The sequence below is a fragment of the Watersipora subatra genome, chromosome 9 (assembly GCF_963576615.1).
Source record: "Watersipora subatra chromosome 9, tzWatSuba1.1, whole genome shotgun sequence".
NCBI classification, from domain to species: domain Eukaryota; kingdom Metazoa; phylum Bryozoa; class Gymnolaemata; order Cheilostomatida; family Watersiporidae; genus Watersipora; species Watersipora subatra.
In genome coordinates, this window is record NC_088716.1 from 3597732 (window position 1) to 3614376 (window position 16645).

At 36.1% G+C, this 16645-nt stretch overlaps 2 protein-coding genes across 8 annotated transcripts in view; both read right to left on the reverse strand.

Moving 5' to 3' along the window:
• LOC137405393 (segment polarity protein dishevelled homolog DVL-3-like) overlaps window positions 1–2156 on the reverse strand; it is a 52180-nt gene extending 50024 nt beyond the window's left edge. For all 7 annotated transcript variants that reach the window (XR_010979753.1, XM_068091640.1, XM_068091639.1 and 4 more), the window contains exons 1-2: window positions 1916–2156; window positions 1038–1107 (exon numbers count right to left, since the gene is read on the reverse strand). Coding sequence is in view for 6 of the 7 variants with exons in the window: in XM_068091640.1 (XP_067947741.1) it covers window positions 1038–1107; window positions 1916–2088 (243 nt within the window). In the remaining variant the exon portion in view is untranslated. The remainder of the gene's footprint in view (window positions 1–1037; window positions 1108–1915) is intronic.
• A 2363-nt stretch (window positions 2157–4519) lies between these two features.
• Window positions 4520–16280, reverse strand: LOC137403875 (extracellular serine/threonine protein CG31145-like). Its single transcript, XM_068089971.1, has 8 exons — window positions 16079–16280; window positions 15093–15226; window positions 13722–13800; window positions 13155–13247; window positions 9854–10129; window positions 8533–8660; window positions 7478–7568; window positions 4520–5221 (listed from the first exon to the last, which is right to left on the reverse strand). Exons 1-8 carry the CDS (start codon window positions 16174–16176, stop codon window positions 4939–4941), a joined length of 1182 nt encoding a protein of 393 aa, XP_067946072.1. The 5' UTR covers window positions 16177–16280; the 3' UTR covers window positions 4520–4938.
• Window positions 16281–16645: the final 365 nt, after the last annotated feature.

Sequence of the window (16645 nt, forward strand, 5' to 3'; positions counted from 1 at the left end):
ACATGATTTGATCACACAACTTTCAGCATGGTGGACCAAGACTCTAACAACAGCACCGCTTGGCACGTTGGACATTGCTAAATAATGGTGCTAATAATAATTACAACTTCTAATAACTGCCTGTGATTAGTCATATCTTTCCAAAAGCTGCAGCCACAAATTGACTTATCTTTTTTATGAATATTTATCAAAGATTTATGAGTGCAGCTGCCTAGAGATCACACCAGCAAGGGTAGAGTTAAAGCACGACTGGACTCTCAAAACGGTTTTTGTGCTAACCAGAGAGCAAATGTGTGAAGCTCTGCCTAAGTTTTAGTACATTACGTGAAGGAACACAACGAATGACAGTGAGAAATACTGCAACGCACGTTTCAAAGACCACGAGGTTAGATTCGCTGTGCAAATGATCAAATTAAGCTAAAGCAATCTTTTAATGATTCTTTATTAATCTAAAGTCAACCTCAAGCTGCCAGACATGTTCTGTCCAGACATTCAACTAGCAGAGGAGAGTGACCTTGCTCAAGTTTCAGCTAATTAACAAACACTATGTTTCCATGCCAACCTGCGCATTCAGCAAGATAGAAACAGCAAAAAACCCACAAGTCAAGTGGGTTGTTTTGCTCGCAAATTTTTTTGGAAGGTTTCATGCTTGAGAAAGATGGGAACAGCATTTCCGAATGACACCCGAAAAATGCCGCGACAGCAATTCCATTTTAAATCTTTTCCAAATCAGATTGATAAAGTCTTGCAGAAAAGTTTCATAAATTGCAATAGCCAAATGTGCAGTTTTGTAAACAAAAAAACTGGTAGATGTCTGACCTATTACTATTTTCCCTCTTTCAAGTTGCATCATCACATGTATACTAATGGAAGGTGCAGCAGTTGCCAAACAAAACCAATTTTGAATAAACGCTTGGACAGTAGAGTAAATAAAGTCGATATTATTAGCTATTGTTTAGCATGATCATAAACATGCCAAGCTTAGTAAATATTCCATAGAAAGTGAAATACAAATAAAGATGCTTAGTAATAGTTACCCAAGATACAACTCGTCCATTGAAGCATGGCAAGCTGGCATTGTCATCCAAGAGCTCCTCTTTTACTACCCTGCAAGTAAGAGCATTCGGTCATTACTTGATGGCAAAAAGGAAACTGCCTTCTCCTAATATAATAGACTAACCAAGGGCCAATTGAGCCCAGTCCTACCAAAGAGCAAATTGCATGACGATATGTCAATTAGCAATTAATAGAAGTACAAAAACAAGCTGTAACTCCTGTAGATGCATATACGTGTAAATTACTTGAAGATACAGTACAAGAAAAAATTGGACTCCTTAAAATATATTTAGCATAAACAAACGCCTTTGAACAATGCAAGGCAATACGTGGAAAGGAAATTAAGCCACAGCTCGAGTAGATGATTTGGAGTGCATGTATTATTGAAATCTACAGCAAATAATTTGCTTTACACATAAACTTAGTTATTTAAAGCAGCGCAATCAAATGAGTGAGCATAATTTTGTCAAAAAAGAGGTTTCGTCTAAACATTATTAATACAAAACGTGTAATAATTGTACTCCAAAGCTTGAAAAGCTTTTGCAAAAAGGTGACAAAAATGAACTGCAACCTGTATATTAGGCCATCTATACAGTGCAACATGTCAACTCCAAAAACTACATCACGCAGCCAAGCTATTGTTGCAAAACTAAAAAATAGAAAGCCTTCATATATTTCTAATGTCTCAATTAGACCTCTTGCTCATCTATGAAAGACCATATAGTGCAACCATCAGTTTTAATCTTTACTTTGCTCATTGAATAGAAAGCAAAAATACTAAAAGGTACTTGAAAGTTTATCAAAAGTATTTTTATAAATAAATCAAAAGTATAACTAAAAATACTAAAACAGAACTTACCCAAAGTCAGCATCCATAGATTTAAAAAAATATTTGTGATTTGGTTTCTGTAGTGCATCTTTCAAGTCTTTCAGTTTAACAGCGTTTGAAGGAATAGGTAGTTTTATTAAATACGGCGTGTCTTCGTCCCCAATATGATAAATTATTTTTGTCTCCTCCTCCCCAGTCCCCATACTATGAGCGTTGAGACGCCAAAATCCCTAGGGCTCTATCGTTCATATAACTTTTCAATCAATCAGTAAGTACAATGGCTGAAAACTGACCTGAAAAAACTCTGTTCTATAAGTTAGACATGTCGAAAAAACGATTTTTATTGTTTATGTGTTTTAGATTTTAATTTTTTTTTAAATTATTTAATTTTAAAATTATCATTGCAATAAAATGCAACTTTTGACTATTAGAAGGTTTTTATTTTTTCGAAAGCCGTTTAGACGGATACCATAAAAACGTTACTAACACCGATTTCCAAAGTGAGAAAACAACTCTCATCGTTATAATTCATAGACTAAATAACTGCTCTTAAAAACTTTTATTAATAGTAATTTTTTTTAAGATTATAGAAATAGTTTCAAAATTAATAATATCTCCACATTTATTTAAGCATTCACACAAGTTTAATAAATTGTTTAAGTAACAAGTTCAACTAAAAATTTCACCATACTCTCAAAATAAACTGCAGTGGTCTCAGCACAAACACTAGCTTTTAGAAAACAACACACAAATCTACTATAAATTTCAAAATCATTATATGCAGAAATGTTTTCTATAGTTGAACTTACATAGATTGCCTTCACTCTTTCTGTCAACATCTCCAGTATCATGTGTTCATCGAGGAAGGTTTTAGGCTGAGTTACACGTAGTAAGCTGAATATAATGCTTAATTATTGAAATGACTCAGCCTGTGATTTACAACAGATGGAAAAATGTGAATTTTTTACTGCCGCCTCACGCAGTAATGATCAAAGTGATCAAACAGTTTAAATATAGTTTAAACCAACAGGAAGTCTTTACATTGTTGCTAAACATACTGAATTAGTCCTGAGTTGATTCCGCAGACACTTTTCACAATAAGTCACACTTGCTGACACAAGCCTTTACCCTTGTCAGTGCAATGACTATGGCTGACTCAACTGATGTTATTGTATGAAGGTTTGTCCTTTCCGAAAAAACAGCAGACAACCGTTGTCTGCTGTTAAACAGGTAATTAAACAAGTAAAGAGACAACCAATTTATGGCTTTATAAGTAAAAATAACCCAAACAAAATACTGTAAATATTTTAATGATTATGAATAATATAGGTCAACTATTTGTAGTATTTGTTTAGCAGTATTAAAAAATTTATACTTTTATATACATAAGTTAAAAGCTTATTGTCAACATATGCATACATGATAGTAATTGTCAGCATTTGTCCACACTTGTTTAAATACATATTCAAAAGCCAATGACAGTAGTTGTCTAAACTTTTCAAATTTTGAAATTCAGAATTTCATAAATTGTTCTCTTTAAACTAATTCAAATCAAATTAGCAGCTGAACTAAACTCAAAACTTTTCGAATGCACAGACTTATTTGAGTAGTTGACAATATGGCAGTTACATCACATGAAGAAGTATATGGATTTTAACTGAGATACAGATTTGATTTTATTCAAAAGATGAAATCAAAAGTAAAAATAGGAGTCTGTATCAAAAGATAATGATAGAAACCACGATGAAGCCGCTCCATGCCTATGTCTATCCAGGCATGTCTCTTCAATAGCGAGACATAGATACAAACATGGACAGCTAACACGAAAACAGCTGCAGAAGCATCAAAGACTGCTGAGAGCAGCTGCTGCTAGTAACACCATCATATGCAATAACAAGGGGAGACAATGAGTGGTGAAATAATTAAAGTTAGTGGATTATGATTTATATGTCAAATTCTAAGATTGCCAAAAATGCCTGTTAGGAAAGCGCTTGATGAATATTTGCACCCACTGAACAGATCTGAGAATGTTCTTAAATTCAGAAGGCAAAAACAAAACTATTAATTTAAAGTCATTCCTTACCATAATAATAATAAAAGTTGTTCGTTTGTCTGAAGCCAGGCTAAGAGTAAAAAATAAAGAACATAGAAATGGGAATCAAACTTTGACAACCAGAATCCAGGCAAGCACTTGATCACCTTGACACATTGAAAAACAGCTGTGCACACAGTAATTACACATGACGATCTCTCACCGTACATGGAAAAAGCTCGAAAGATTGTTAAACAAACCAAGCAGTTACAAATGAGTTGCGTTCTATTATCTGAAAACTAATAAACTGTGAAGCAGCACATGTGATCGAATTGCAGTGCAGATGATGATCACTTAAGTGGTGTTACATAAAGCATGTTCTTTGCCACGAATCGATATTATCTACACATTAAAAAGCCAACAAAACTTAAAATATTTTTTGTTTTTTTACAAGATATAAATGCCCTGTTAGTGTGGTGCCTAGCCAACACAGTGATAACTTCCAACCAAAACATACTATTAAGAAAAAGAGAAGATAATTCCAGTTTAAGAACATTTTTATTGCACAGTCCTATAACATTACATAATTGTATGAAAATGAATTGCCTGGTACAATACATAATCAGAAATTAAATGCTTTAAACGTTATATTATACACAGAATATATATTATATACATTATATTGCTGACAATCAAGAGATGGAGAGCGCAGATGCACATAGAATTAAAGGAATGCAAAGTAATAAATTAGTTTAATTATGTTTTCTATGGTCCAACTATAAAAATATGTTGCGATTTGCATATAAACAGTCAGAAATTTAGAAATATCAATGAGTTTTACTTCCTTGTTGCAAATGTATAAAATGCTATGGTTGATTTACAACACACATGTTAGCACCTAAATTAAAACAACATATATTATATTAATATATATTATATTAATATATATATTATATTAATGACGTCGCGGAAGTGTCCAACAACAAAATATATTTTATGGCTCACATAGGACCAGCTAACCTCAGAATCCATCGTCAATCACTACGTGGCTCCACCCACTTTTAACTATACATTTCTGTATTTCATTTAGAGCAATTCTTACTCTCCTATCAGCGGCTATAAGGTGACCCTCAACTAGTATGGGGTAGAGAGGATCTTGGGCTGTTGAATAGTTCAGAAGTTCACTTAGTTTGTAAGGTCCTTCATCTAGCAGTAGAAGCTTCTGGAGAGTTGAGTGTCGTATCTGACAACATTGCATGAGAGGAGTGAGTATAGAGAGCTCATCCCAGTACATCTTTCCCCAGCTGTATGAGATGAATAATGAAGTTAGTGACATGGAATTTGTGACCTTACATTAGTGACCTTACATTAGTGGCCATATAAAAGTGGCATGGAATTAGTGACCTTACATCAGTGACCTTGAATTAGTGACAATGAATTAGTGACATGGAATTGGTGGACTTACATACATTAGTTACCTTGAATTAGTGACCTTTGATTAGTGACATTGAGTTAGTGACCTTATATTAGTGGCATGAAATTAGTGACCTTGAATTAGTGAGCTCGAATTGGTGACCTTATATTAATGGCCCTAAATTAATGACATTGGATTAGTGGCTATGCATTAGTGATGACAGGTTATTGACCTTAGACTCGTGATTTTGAATTATTGACATTGCAGTACTGACCTTTCAAACTAGTTACTTTGACCTTTCAAACTAGTTACTTATGCATTGGTGGAGATCTCTAGAACTATATTGATCTGAACCTACCATAAACCTGTTAGTTTACTTTTTGCAGGCTTTTTGGTTTGCCAGGTTAAATAGGTGACAACATACAAAGGTTAGTGATTGCATGGATCAAGGCTTGTCCTCTCTTTAACAAAGGCTTGACAACTCTGACATAAGCCATCGAAAACTATACTGGTCTGAATCTGCCCAAACCTAGTAGTTTTATTTTTTTGCTGAATTCCTTTTCTTTACTGAGTTAAAAAAATAACCCAATGCTTCCCTGAGTGCACAAGATTGTTATTCATTTTTATGTTAACTCTAACAGTTGTCTGCTCGTGTGCAATATTACAAACTGTTTTATAGATAGGACAACTCCTAGATTATATATGACCTCACACTTTATTTCAGGGTTCAGGTAAGTAGAGTAAAATAGTTTTAAGTTTAGCTCAGCTGTTAGCTTGGTCTTCAATTTTTAAAAAATTGTAAAAGAGATCTATTTTTAGATTTCGGTAGCCAGTATTTGAAAGATTTACGTATAAAACTTAATAATTTACCAATTAAATATATACTATGATAGTATGTATTATTTTATAGTCAGTGATTAGTCATAAATTAGTTAAAGAAAATGCTTTAACAAAAAGTGAATAATAATTTTAAATGGAAATAATTAAATAAAATAGCGATGAATAATATATATTATTATAAAATTATATAAAATATCAAAAGCAAGAGACTAAATGTAGTAATTGCTTTTTAACTCTTGAAAGGCCAATAGTGCTTATAAGAACATCTCAAGGCTCTCAGCCTCAGCTCCGGCTATTGTTACATTACTGTGCCTACAACTCATTTAGTTTACCCAAAGTGACTATACTAACTTTAGCTAATGCTAACTCTCCAGCCAGACACTAGTGCAGGCATTAGTGACCAGCAGCTCAGCCTATTTAGCATATCGTGTTACAGCTATCAGCTGTATATATACATAATAGCATAACATGAAATATGCTGAGTTGTCATCCCATGAAATGACTGACCAACAACCCACCCAAGTTCTCCTGTGTCAGAACCTGAACCGTTTGTTAAGCAATATCCTTACAGGTTGGCAATTCATAATGTGCTTATAGAGTTGTTTATAAAGCTACATATCATAGAGGTATTCATAAAGTTACATATCACAGAGTTCCTCAAAAAGCCAAATATAAGACTCATTTAGAAATGCTGTCGACGACTTAGCTTCTTCACCAAGCTAGATTATAGCAAGTAACACGCAAGTAAGGGCTCTTTTTAATTTCCTACACATGCCCTGTATTTAATGTAGAATGGAGTACATTCTAGGATGGAATTATAATCATCCTATCATCCTACATGTATACATAAGCTTGGAGTTATCTTCTATTCCTTGCTTTTAGCGATATGTGAATGGCTTGGTAATTACTCTATTGATTTTTCACAACCAAATTCAGTAAAACATTTTAACCTGCGCAAATATGTTTGTTATATGATAAGTGTTTTTTTTTTGATAGCTTAGGAGCTATTAAGATATTTTTGAATATCTCAGGCCATGGTGTTACTGTGGCCATTTACTGATGTAATGCCACCATGCACACTTATTGATAGATCTAACCCGACTCTACTATTGTGTACTACCATGTACATCAATCAAGGCAAAAATTAATATAGTTCTTTTAAAATTGTGAGTGGTACATGATTGAAATCTGATGGCTTCATGTGTACACCAATTGCCTAACACCCATGCTTAAAGAATTTGAAAGCACCACTTGACGGCATGTTATATCTATATAGGTTAGGGCTTTAATGTGATACGTAGCTTACCCTCTGCCATTATCAAGTAAAATTGGAACTGTGTCGTTTTGCCACTTGTCGGGAAAATCAAAGATCTCATAATGGTGCCTGTCCATATTTCCTGTGAAGATAGACATTTAGATTTATTACTGATGTGATGATCACTGACAGGTGCATTAGAATGCAGTTACTGACAAGCGCATTAAAATGACAATCACTGACAGGCGTATTAGAATAGCAATCACTGACAGGCGCATTAGAATGACAACCACTGACAGGTGTATTAGAATGGCAATCACTGACAGATGTATTAAAATGGTAAAAACATCTGACATGGTAATTATTATAGAATTACAAAAAGACTAGAGTCTTCTTATAAACTATGAATGAAACCTCCGTATAAGGTAAGACGTAGACCAAGATATATATTATGACGGTGATGTACATATAAACTTTGACTACCCTACATATAAACTGTGGCTGTGACCTAGATATAAACTATAACTAAGGCTTGCACTATGTATACATTATGACTTTGGGTTACATACACACTTCCAATCTCGTGTACATATACACTATGTTACTGACCTAGATATACGACATGCTGGTGGCCTACATACATACTGTACTATCACAGACGTCTACTGAATGCCGCCATGACCTATATGATTATATACACAATTATTACAACCGGTATGTACTTCTATACTATAACTGAGTTCTACAAATATCATACTCATAGATTACATGCATAATATAAGTTTGACAAGCATGTTAATCTAGACTCATTAAATTTTAATAACTTTGACCTACATATTCTATTACTGTGACGTGACATCCACACACTTTTATTATAAAACACATGAATATTGGCATTTCAGCTATCGATATCGTTGATCTGAAAAATGTGGTTTTGTATCTGCATATCTCCGGGTTTATAAAACCATTCTAGAAGTTTCTGGAATTTATTTAACAAATAAAATAGTATATAAATATATATGTCATTATATGTATAATAATATACAACATATAATATATTTTATATATAATATATAATTACATGTATATATATACAATATAGTTACCCTGTATAAAGTCAAAGACATGCAGGTCCATTAGGTCTAGTAATGAGCGACCTTTGTCAAAAGGAATGGTCGCTTTCACCTCTTGGCAGTAGTTGGGGTCGTCTTCCCACTGTACCCTCTTGCTTCGACTATATTATTATACAAGACAAAACTAGACACTGTTCTTAGGATGACTGGGAATCAAGACGCTTGATTAGTTGTTGGTAGCTGCACCTCTTAAGAGCAAAGGCTAGGGTAGTGTGTTAGAGGGCCCCCTACTACTAGTCCCTCCTTGTAGTTGCTAAGCAGAACTCTCTTCAGCTAAGGAGATACTTTAGTACTCTGTAGATATTACATGCTAGTAGCATCAAATTAAAATCGAGTGGCTCAAATAGTGATTACAAAAACAACAACTATGAAAGCATCAAGCTGAGTAGACGTGTCAAGGACCTGAAGTCAATAGATGCAGACTACACTTTATAAGTAACTGCTTTCAACAAGCCTTTCAGCAGCACAAATAAACGCAATTACTCTCAACTTCAATCTATTTTAATAATCTGAAATATTTGGTTGGTAATTGGTAATTCAATGACCTCCACTTCCTTTAAAACAGTCTTAGTAGGAAGTGTGAGGTTAACACTTCTTTATTACTATCTCTGCAGTATGTTTACTTGATGTCTCGGAAATGAGTGTTTTGTTGACGTTATTTATTGAATAAAGCACATTTTTTGCAAGAATTAACGGTTTTCATGCCTACGTGTATCCTGGAAAGGTACATGTGAAAAAACATTAGAAAATGTTTATTATAAAATAGGGTCCACAATAAGCATTCATTTAATTCATCAAGTCTCTATAAACTTGAGAGTTATCTTCTGCCTGTCATTTTCAGCAGTGAGCAACCAAAATGGTAATTACTAATTAGTGTATTTATAAAACCAAAAATAAAATATTTTAAGCATGCACCAAACACGTTTGTTATAAAGTAAGCATTTGGTTTTGTAGCCCAAAAACAAAGAAAGTTTTGTAACGATCTTGGTCTACTAAATATTTCTGATGAGTCATCACACAAAAACTACCGTAATTCCCCAAAATTGTGAGAGGGAAATGATTGGAAGCTGAATGCTTTATATGTACCCAACTCATGTACTGCTGCCTGGACAAAAGGAATTATAATTCCAAAAGCATCCTTACTCTGTATAGAAGATGACCCCATCAGGTAAGGTAACAACAGTTGCTGACTACAAGAGAGAGAAGCTGCTTACAACGCTGACCTTTGATTGACCTTAACAGATGACCGTTAAGGCCAAAAATTAAGCAGACCTGAAGTTGCGGTATGTTTTACCTGTATGATCTTCGCCAAGGATTTCGACGATCATATCTAGGGGCAAACTCTTCATCTGGGAGAAAAGCGGCAGCGGAACCCTCTACCCAATCAGGATGGCCGCAGATAGCGTGTCCAGAGTCACAGTAATAAGAACATTTGCCGTAAAAGCATAGGTTACCCACAGGTGAGCGGAATATTGTCTTCAAGAACTTAACACTGGCGTAAGGACGTATGTCACTTGTAATGTTGACAATTCGGCCAACTACTGGAGGAGCTCGTCTCATGCCAAGTATTCTATAATTACACAAAGTGAATCTGCTGTCTGCTGAGAAAATATATTCTAATCGGAAAGGAGATGGAAAGGTGCTGGCATGTGAGCGCATAGCCTGATCTCACATGCCAGCACCTGCTCTCACATGCCAGCACCTGCTCTCACATGCCAGCACCTGCTCTCACATGCCAGCACCTGCTCTCACATGCCAGCAATACTAGCAAATAATCATTAATGAATAAGAAAAAGCAAAAACTGAGGTAAATAGTCTGAAATTTATTTTTTATAAGAACGTCATGAGAAATGTGAAAAAATTCTGAATACAAGGGTTGCTGTAAGCAAACCTTTCAACTGCTTATCTGGATATACATTGTAGAAAACATATGTTTTATCCATTGAATCGTTAGCTTGTTAAATGTTTTACGTAAAATGAACAAAATTGTTCATGGTCATTGGCACAGTCTTTTAGCGTTTGTAACTTTATGCTAGATGCTTTATCACCCATTGCTTCAATGACTAACAGAGTCAGTCATCGGAGCATTGGGTGATATAATATATATATATGTATATATATATTATATATATATACATGTATATATATACATGTATATGTGTATATAAACATATATATATATATATATATATATATATATATATATATATATATATATATATAAGATAAAAGATCCAAAGCAGGGGCCGATTCCCCAAAACTATCGACCAATAACGTGCTTGCCCACCACTTGGAAACTGCTCTCAGGAATAGTTGCAGACAAACTGGAAGAGCACATGAGTCACTATATGACCAGTGCTCAGAAAGGAATTGGGCGCAACACCCGAGGAGCTAAACATCAGTTACTGGTGGATCGGACGGTCTGTCAAGACAGCAGGAGAAGGCAAACCAATCTTGCCATGGCTTGGATTGACTACAGAAAGGCCTATGACTCAATTCCCCATAGTTGGATACTTGAGTGCCTCAGTATGTACAATGTTCACCCTGCTCTTGTGGCATTCATCAAGATGTCAATGACCAAATGGAAGACGGAACTGGAGGCTAATAGCAAAAAGCTGGCGAGTGTACAAATTAAGCGAGGCATCTATCAAGGTGACTCCTTATCACCGCTGCTCTTCTGCATATGCCTAAACCCTCTAAGCAATATGCTGGAGGAGACTCAATATGGGTACCAGTTTAAGAGTGGCACCAAGATAAACCACCTCTTCTACATGGATGACATCAAGCTGTACGCTAACAAAGAAAGGGACATTGATTCGCTAATACACCTCACTCAGGTATACAGCAAGGACATCGGAATGACCTTCGGTATTGAGAAATGTGGAAGGCTAATTCTTAAGAAAGGCCATTCTATGCTCACAGATGGCCTAAGAATGCCAAATGGTATCATCAAAGATATAGAAGAAGGGTACAAGTACTTGGGGATTATGCAAAGCAACATCAACCACGAAGCCGAGGTACGTCACAAAGCCATTACCGAATACAAGAAACGCCTTCGGCAGGTCTTACGGAGCCAGCTCAATGCCAAGAACCAAATCATGGCAATAAATACCTACGCACTGCCAGTAATAAGATATCCAGCAGGCATAATAAAGTGGACTGAGGAAGCCATCAAGGAAACAGATATAGCAACTCGTAAACTGCTGACCATGCATGGAGCACTCCACCCAAAATCTGATACTATTAGATTGTATCTTGATAGGAAAGATGGCGGTAGGGGACTCAAAAATGTACAGCAGACAGTGAAAGAGGAGGAGCGAAGCATCAAAGCATATGCAGCCTCCATGGCCATCCCAAATAATTTGCTAGCTGAATTTCAATCGGCTGCTCTCACAACGGACCTACGCCCTGATGATAAGGAAATTGACTGGCATACGAAACCTCTTCATGGTGCTTACCACCAACAAATATCTAAGGTTGGCGATCTTCACCAGACATATATGTGGCTGAACAAAGGAAACCTAACGGCCAATACAGAGTCGCTAATCATGGCAGCCCAGGAGCAAGTGCTCCCAACAAGGCAACTCCAAACGAAAATCTATCACACTAGAGACGATCCTAGATGCAGACTGTGCAAAGATGCACCTGAGACCATCCAACACATCATTAGTGGATGCAGACAGCTAGCAGGGAACGCATACACTGAGCGGCATAATCATGTCGCAGGTATTGTGTATAGAAGTCTATGTGATGAGTATGGCCTTAATAAACCACAACACTGGTGGGAAGCTCCTGGTAAGGTCAATGAAAATGACCGCGCTAAGATCCTCTGGGACTTCTACATCCAAACTGACAAGCATGTCCTAGCAAACCAACCAGATATTGTGGTGGTAGACAAGGAGAACAAGAGGGCTACTATAATAGATATAGCAGTACCCAATGACTACAATATAGCCAGCGAAGAAAAAGAAAAGGTAGAAAAATATCTCCCTCTTGGAGAAGAAATTGAAAAATGCTGGAATGTAAGAACAACCGTAATCCCAGTAGTGATTGGGGCACTGGGCGCAATAACACCGGCGCATAAAATGTGGCTTGCCCAAATACCAACAACAATCAACTCAGGTGAGTTGCAGAAAAGTGCGCTATTGGGAACAGCTAAGATCTTGAGACGAGTGCTCAAACTCCCAGGTCTCTGGTAGGAGACCCGAGTTAGAGCAGAATTTACCACCCATACGGGGTATCCGGGGTGAGGAAACAATTTTTTTTATATATATATGTATATATATATATATGTGCATGTATATATATTTCTTTTTTCTACGCTGATTATGTTGCATTCATTGGGTACTGTTATATCTTTAGTAGCCCTCTTGCTATTATAATAGATGTAGCAGTATCCAATAACTAGAACATGGCCAGCAAAAAAAGAAAAAAATATATACATGTATAGTAAAGATTATCACATCAGTGCGTTGCTCCAGATAACAGATACTCTAGCTTCAAAAACATTCCACAAACAAATTAGCAAAGAAACACATTGATGTAAATATTCCTAAACAGTAGTTTCAGCACTCTGCCCTTTTTTACTTTTATACCTGTCTAGATGGAATGCAGCTATTTCTGCTGTGTGTCTCTCATAGTCGCTAAAGTAGTAATGATTCTCTAATGTTTCTGTCTCTCTCGTGAACCTGCAACAAAGGATTTGTCTTACCACTGCGATATAGCTCAGAAAACAGACTTTTCAACAGAAACCCACATTTAGATTTGGCTTCAGTGAATTATTCCATGGTAAAACAACCATTATCATACTTGAAAGGAGTTGTCTTCTAATGGTTGAACAAGTTAAGAAAATTTAGAGAATTTTCTTAATTTAAAACAATTTTTTAGCCTTTAAGTGCCTTGAAAACTTTGTAGGCGTGTCTTCTTATTTAGGCCTTTCGTGCGGCTTAGTAGAACACTTCTAAAATAAAAATTGTTTTCCCTGTTTAAACAGATTTCAATTTACTTACTAAAAATATGTTATTTGTTATGTAAAAATTTATTTGTTATGTAAGCTTTTAAAAATTGGAGTTACTTTCCCTTCAGTTTCACAAAACACATGAAACTATATTTTATAGTCAGCTTGTCAGAATGCTTATGTCAGTAAGCAGCGGTTAACTCACCTCATGGGTTTCCAGAGACTTTGTGAGTCATCAGAGAAGGTCAAGTCAAGTTTGAGCTGTGTACCACCTGAGAGCTGATCTGAAAAATAAGACGCTGCCTATTAGTATAAGCAACAGCAAGTAATTTGACAAGGCTTCATCAGTTTTCTCTTAGACTAATTAGTAACCTTTAACTCTTGGAACTATCCTCACATTGTGACAACTAATGCCCTGGCAGTCTAGTGCGACGTAAGAGATCGTTAGGTGTAATACCTATACATACAATTATTCTAGAATGCTAATGAGTGGTTGATTAGCACAAATGGTAGTGTACAGGGTAAGTAGTGAGTTTGAATCTTGTATGGGGCAATCTTTTTTCCCAACCTCTAGACATGGCTTTGGACAGACAGACAGACGAAGGGACATAACTCTTATTATAGTAAAGATTCTTGGATCTAAGTGTACTTATTAAATATTGTTCCATGTAAAAAACTTGAAATTTATCAAAGTTATATATCACTAGTCAGTGGTAACTACTAAAACAGCTAACTACTAACTACTAACGCAGCTGAGTGTAGAGAGGCCAGTGCGAGTAGTATTTTGCTTGCCTGCTCTTGCAAGTTGCTTACGGAAAATCTTATCTGTGAATATCAATAGATATTAGAATATCAATATCTTATCAATAGTTATTAATGGTAGCCAATTGGTGTCAAATCATTCATAAAATTTTCAAAGCAACAACCAGCCATAGCGGCAACCAGCCATTGCGGCAAACTGCCGAAGGTGTTGCATTCCAGCGTATAAGTAAAAATGGCTCAATTTTGAAGACATTATCTCCATCTTTAGGGATGCCTTCGCATTTCTTACTGAGAGTGTTATCAACCTTCTTATTGTGTCAGTAAAACGTTTAGAATCTAACAAAAATATGTTTAAACTTCGATGCAAACACTTGATTTTCTTGGAAGTCATTGCTGGTATCAGAAAGTTTTAGAGCATGAGTTTTATTTTGCTGTAAACCGGCTGTTCGCAGACATGCAATATTTTTATCTCAACTTTTTATCACAAAACTATTCATAATAGTTTCCGACAATTACGGAAGTGAACTACTGAGCCCGGAAGTAGGAAGTCAGTACTAAAGCGTTTGGTTCCTTCCGTTATGTTCCTTGAAGGTAAGTAACTGCATACTGTGTAATGTGAAAATAAGACTCGTTAAGAGGGCAGACTAAACCCACTAAGACAACTACATGTATAATAAAAGAGAGATATTTAGGAACACTGCACTTACCAAGTAAATGATTTTTATGAAAAAAGTTTGATTAGTTGAAATCAACTAAACTGTCTGCAGGCAGCGAGCATTGGCTACAGTAGTAGAGTGTTAACAATGATGCCTACATGAATGCACTATGGGTAGAGATGCCATATTCTGCAGTAGCTGGTCTATGATTGGATCATCATGGCGATAGAGTTCGTACTGAGACATGTTCAAGTACCACAACTCCCAATCTCGTAGCTTCCTTCCAGGCCGCCTAGAATAGTGATGAAGTAGATGTAGTTGGTGGTTCCACAATAGTAAATGCAGCAGATAGGAATCAGGTAGGAGCAGTTGAAATTAGAGTATCGAAGAAGAGAAAAAGGTGAGGTCGGAATATAGGATGAATGTTGGAATAGAAAATAAATTTACATGTTATGTACTTATAAGTTTAGTAGACAATTTACTAACCTTTGCCTACCATTCCCTAAATAGGCAATATACTATATTCTGTCATCATAGCATCTTATCCCTGCTCACAAGTTTGTCATTATATAACAGTGTTCTATTATAATACATATTCTCTTTATTTCCCTCCTCTCTCTCCCCCTCCCTTCCTCTCCTCTGTCTCTCCCCTCCCTCCCCTTCTCTTGTCCTCTCTCCCCATCTCTCCCCTCTCTAAACCTCTCTCCCTCCTTCTCTCTCTCCCCTTCTTTTCCACTTCTCTCCCCTATCTCTCTCTCCCTCCCTCTTTTCCCCATCTCCCCTCTCCCTTTTTCTCTCCCCCTTCCCTTTCTCTCCCTTTCCCTCTCTCTTTCCCTCTATCTCCTCTCTCCCTTTCTCTCTCTCTTCCCTCCCCCTTTCTCCCCTCTCTCACTCTCTCTCTCTCCCTCACTTTCAAGTTCAGATTCAATAGAGGACTCTCAGGCTGTGAATAAAGCAGAAGAAGGCACTTGAGGTAGAAGTCAACAAAAATGAGAAAAGGTGGATTGCCCTGAGACTACCTCTTCTGTTTTAAATGATCAACCAAATGCATTAAGTTTTAAATAATCTCTTATATGATAAGACTCAAAGCAGAACTTTTAATATGTGTTTCACTTTCACATTTAGTCAAAAGGATAGCTCTTACCTGACTGTCTTCTTATCAAATATGTCCATTTTTCTTCCAGTCTGTCGTATTTCGTGTCGGTAGGCATTTATATGACTGATGACTTCATAGGGACTCATTTGGTTGATATTTGGAGAGAACAACTCCCCATCCCGTCTTTTGCTGAGGAAGACTTTATTGACATAGTTTTTAGATAAATCTACGAGTAGTTTTGGTGCTTGCTGAAAGATATGCTTCTTCCGAATAGACTCCGCTACATTATTTACCTGCGTGAGTGGTAGTATCTTTTTTACGGAAGATTTATGCTATTTAAATATTTACCTGCAGTTGTCGTCAATATTAGAGTGATAAAGAAGTTAGGCTATTTTTACCTGCATTAGGTATCAATACCAAAGTGAAAAGGAAATGATGTTAATCTCATGACAAAGTGAACAAAACATTGTCAATAGTATCTCTATTTCATGCTTCATTTTATATCAGTCCAAATATGAAAGGAGAACAAGGGAAATTGATTTGATCATGCACACACTAATATCACTTTCTATAACTCTACCAACAGGTTTGTCAATGTGTGTAGTCCTCCTAGCA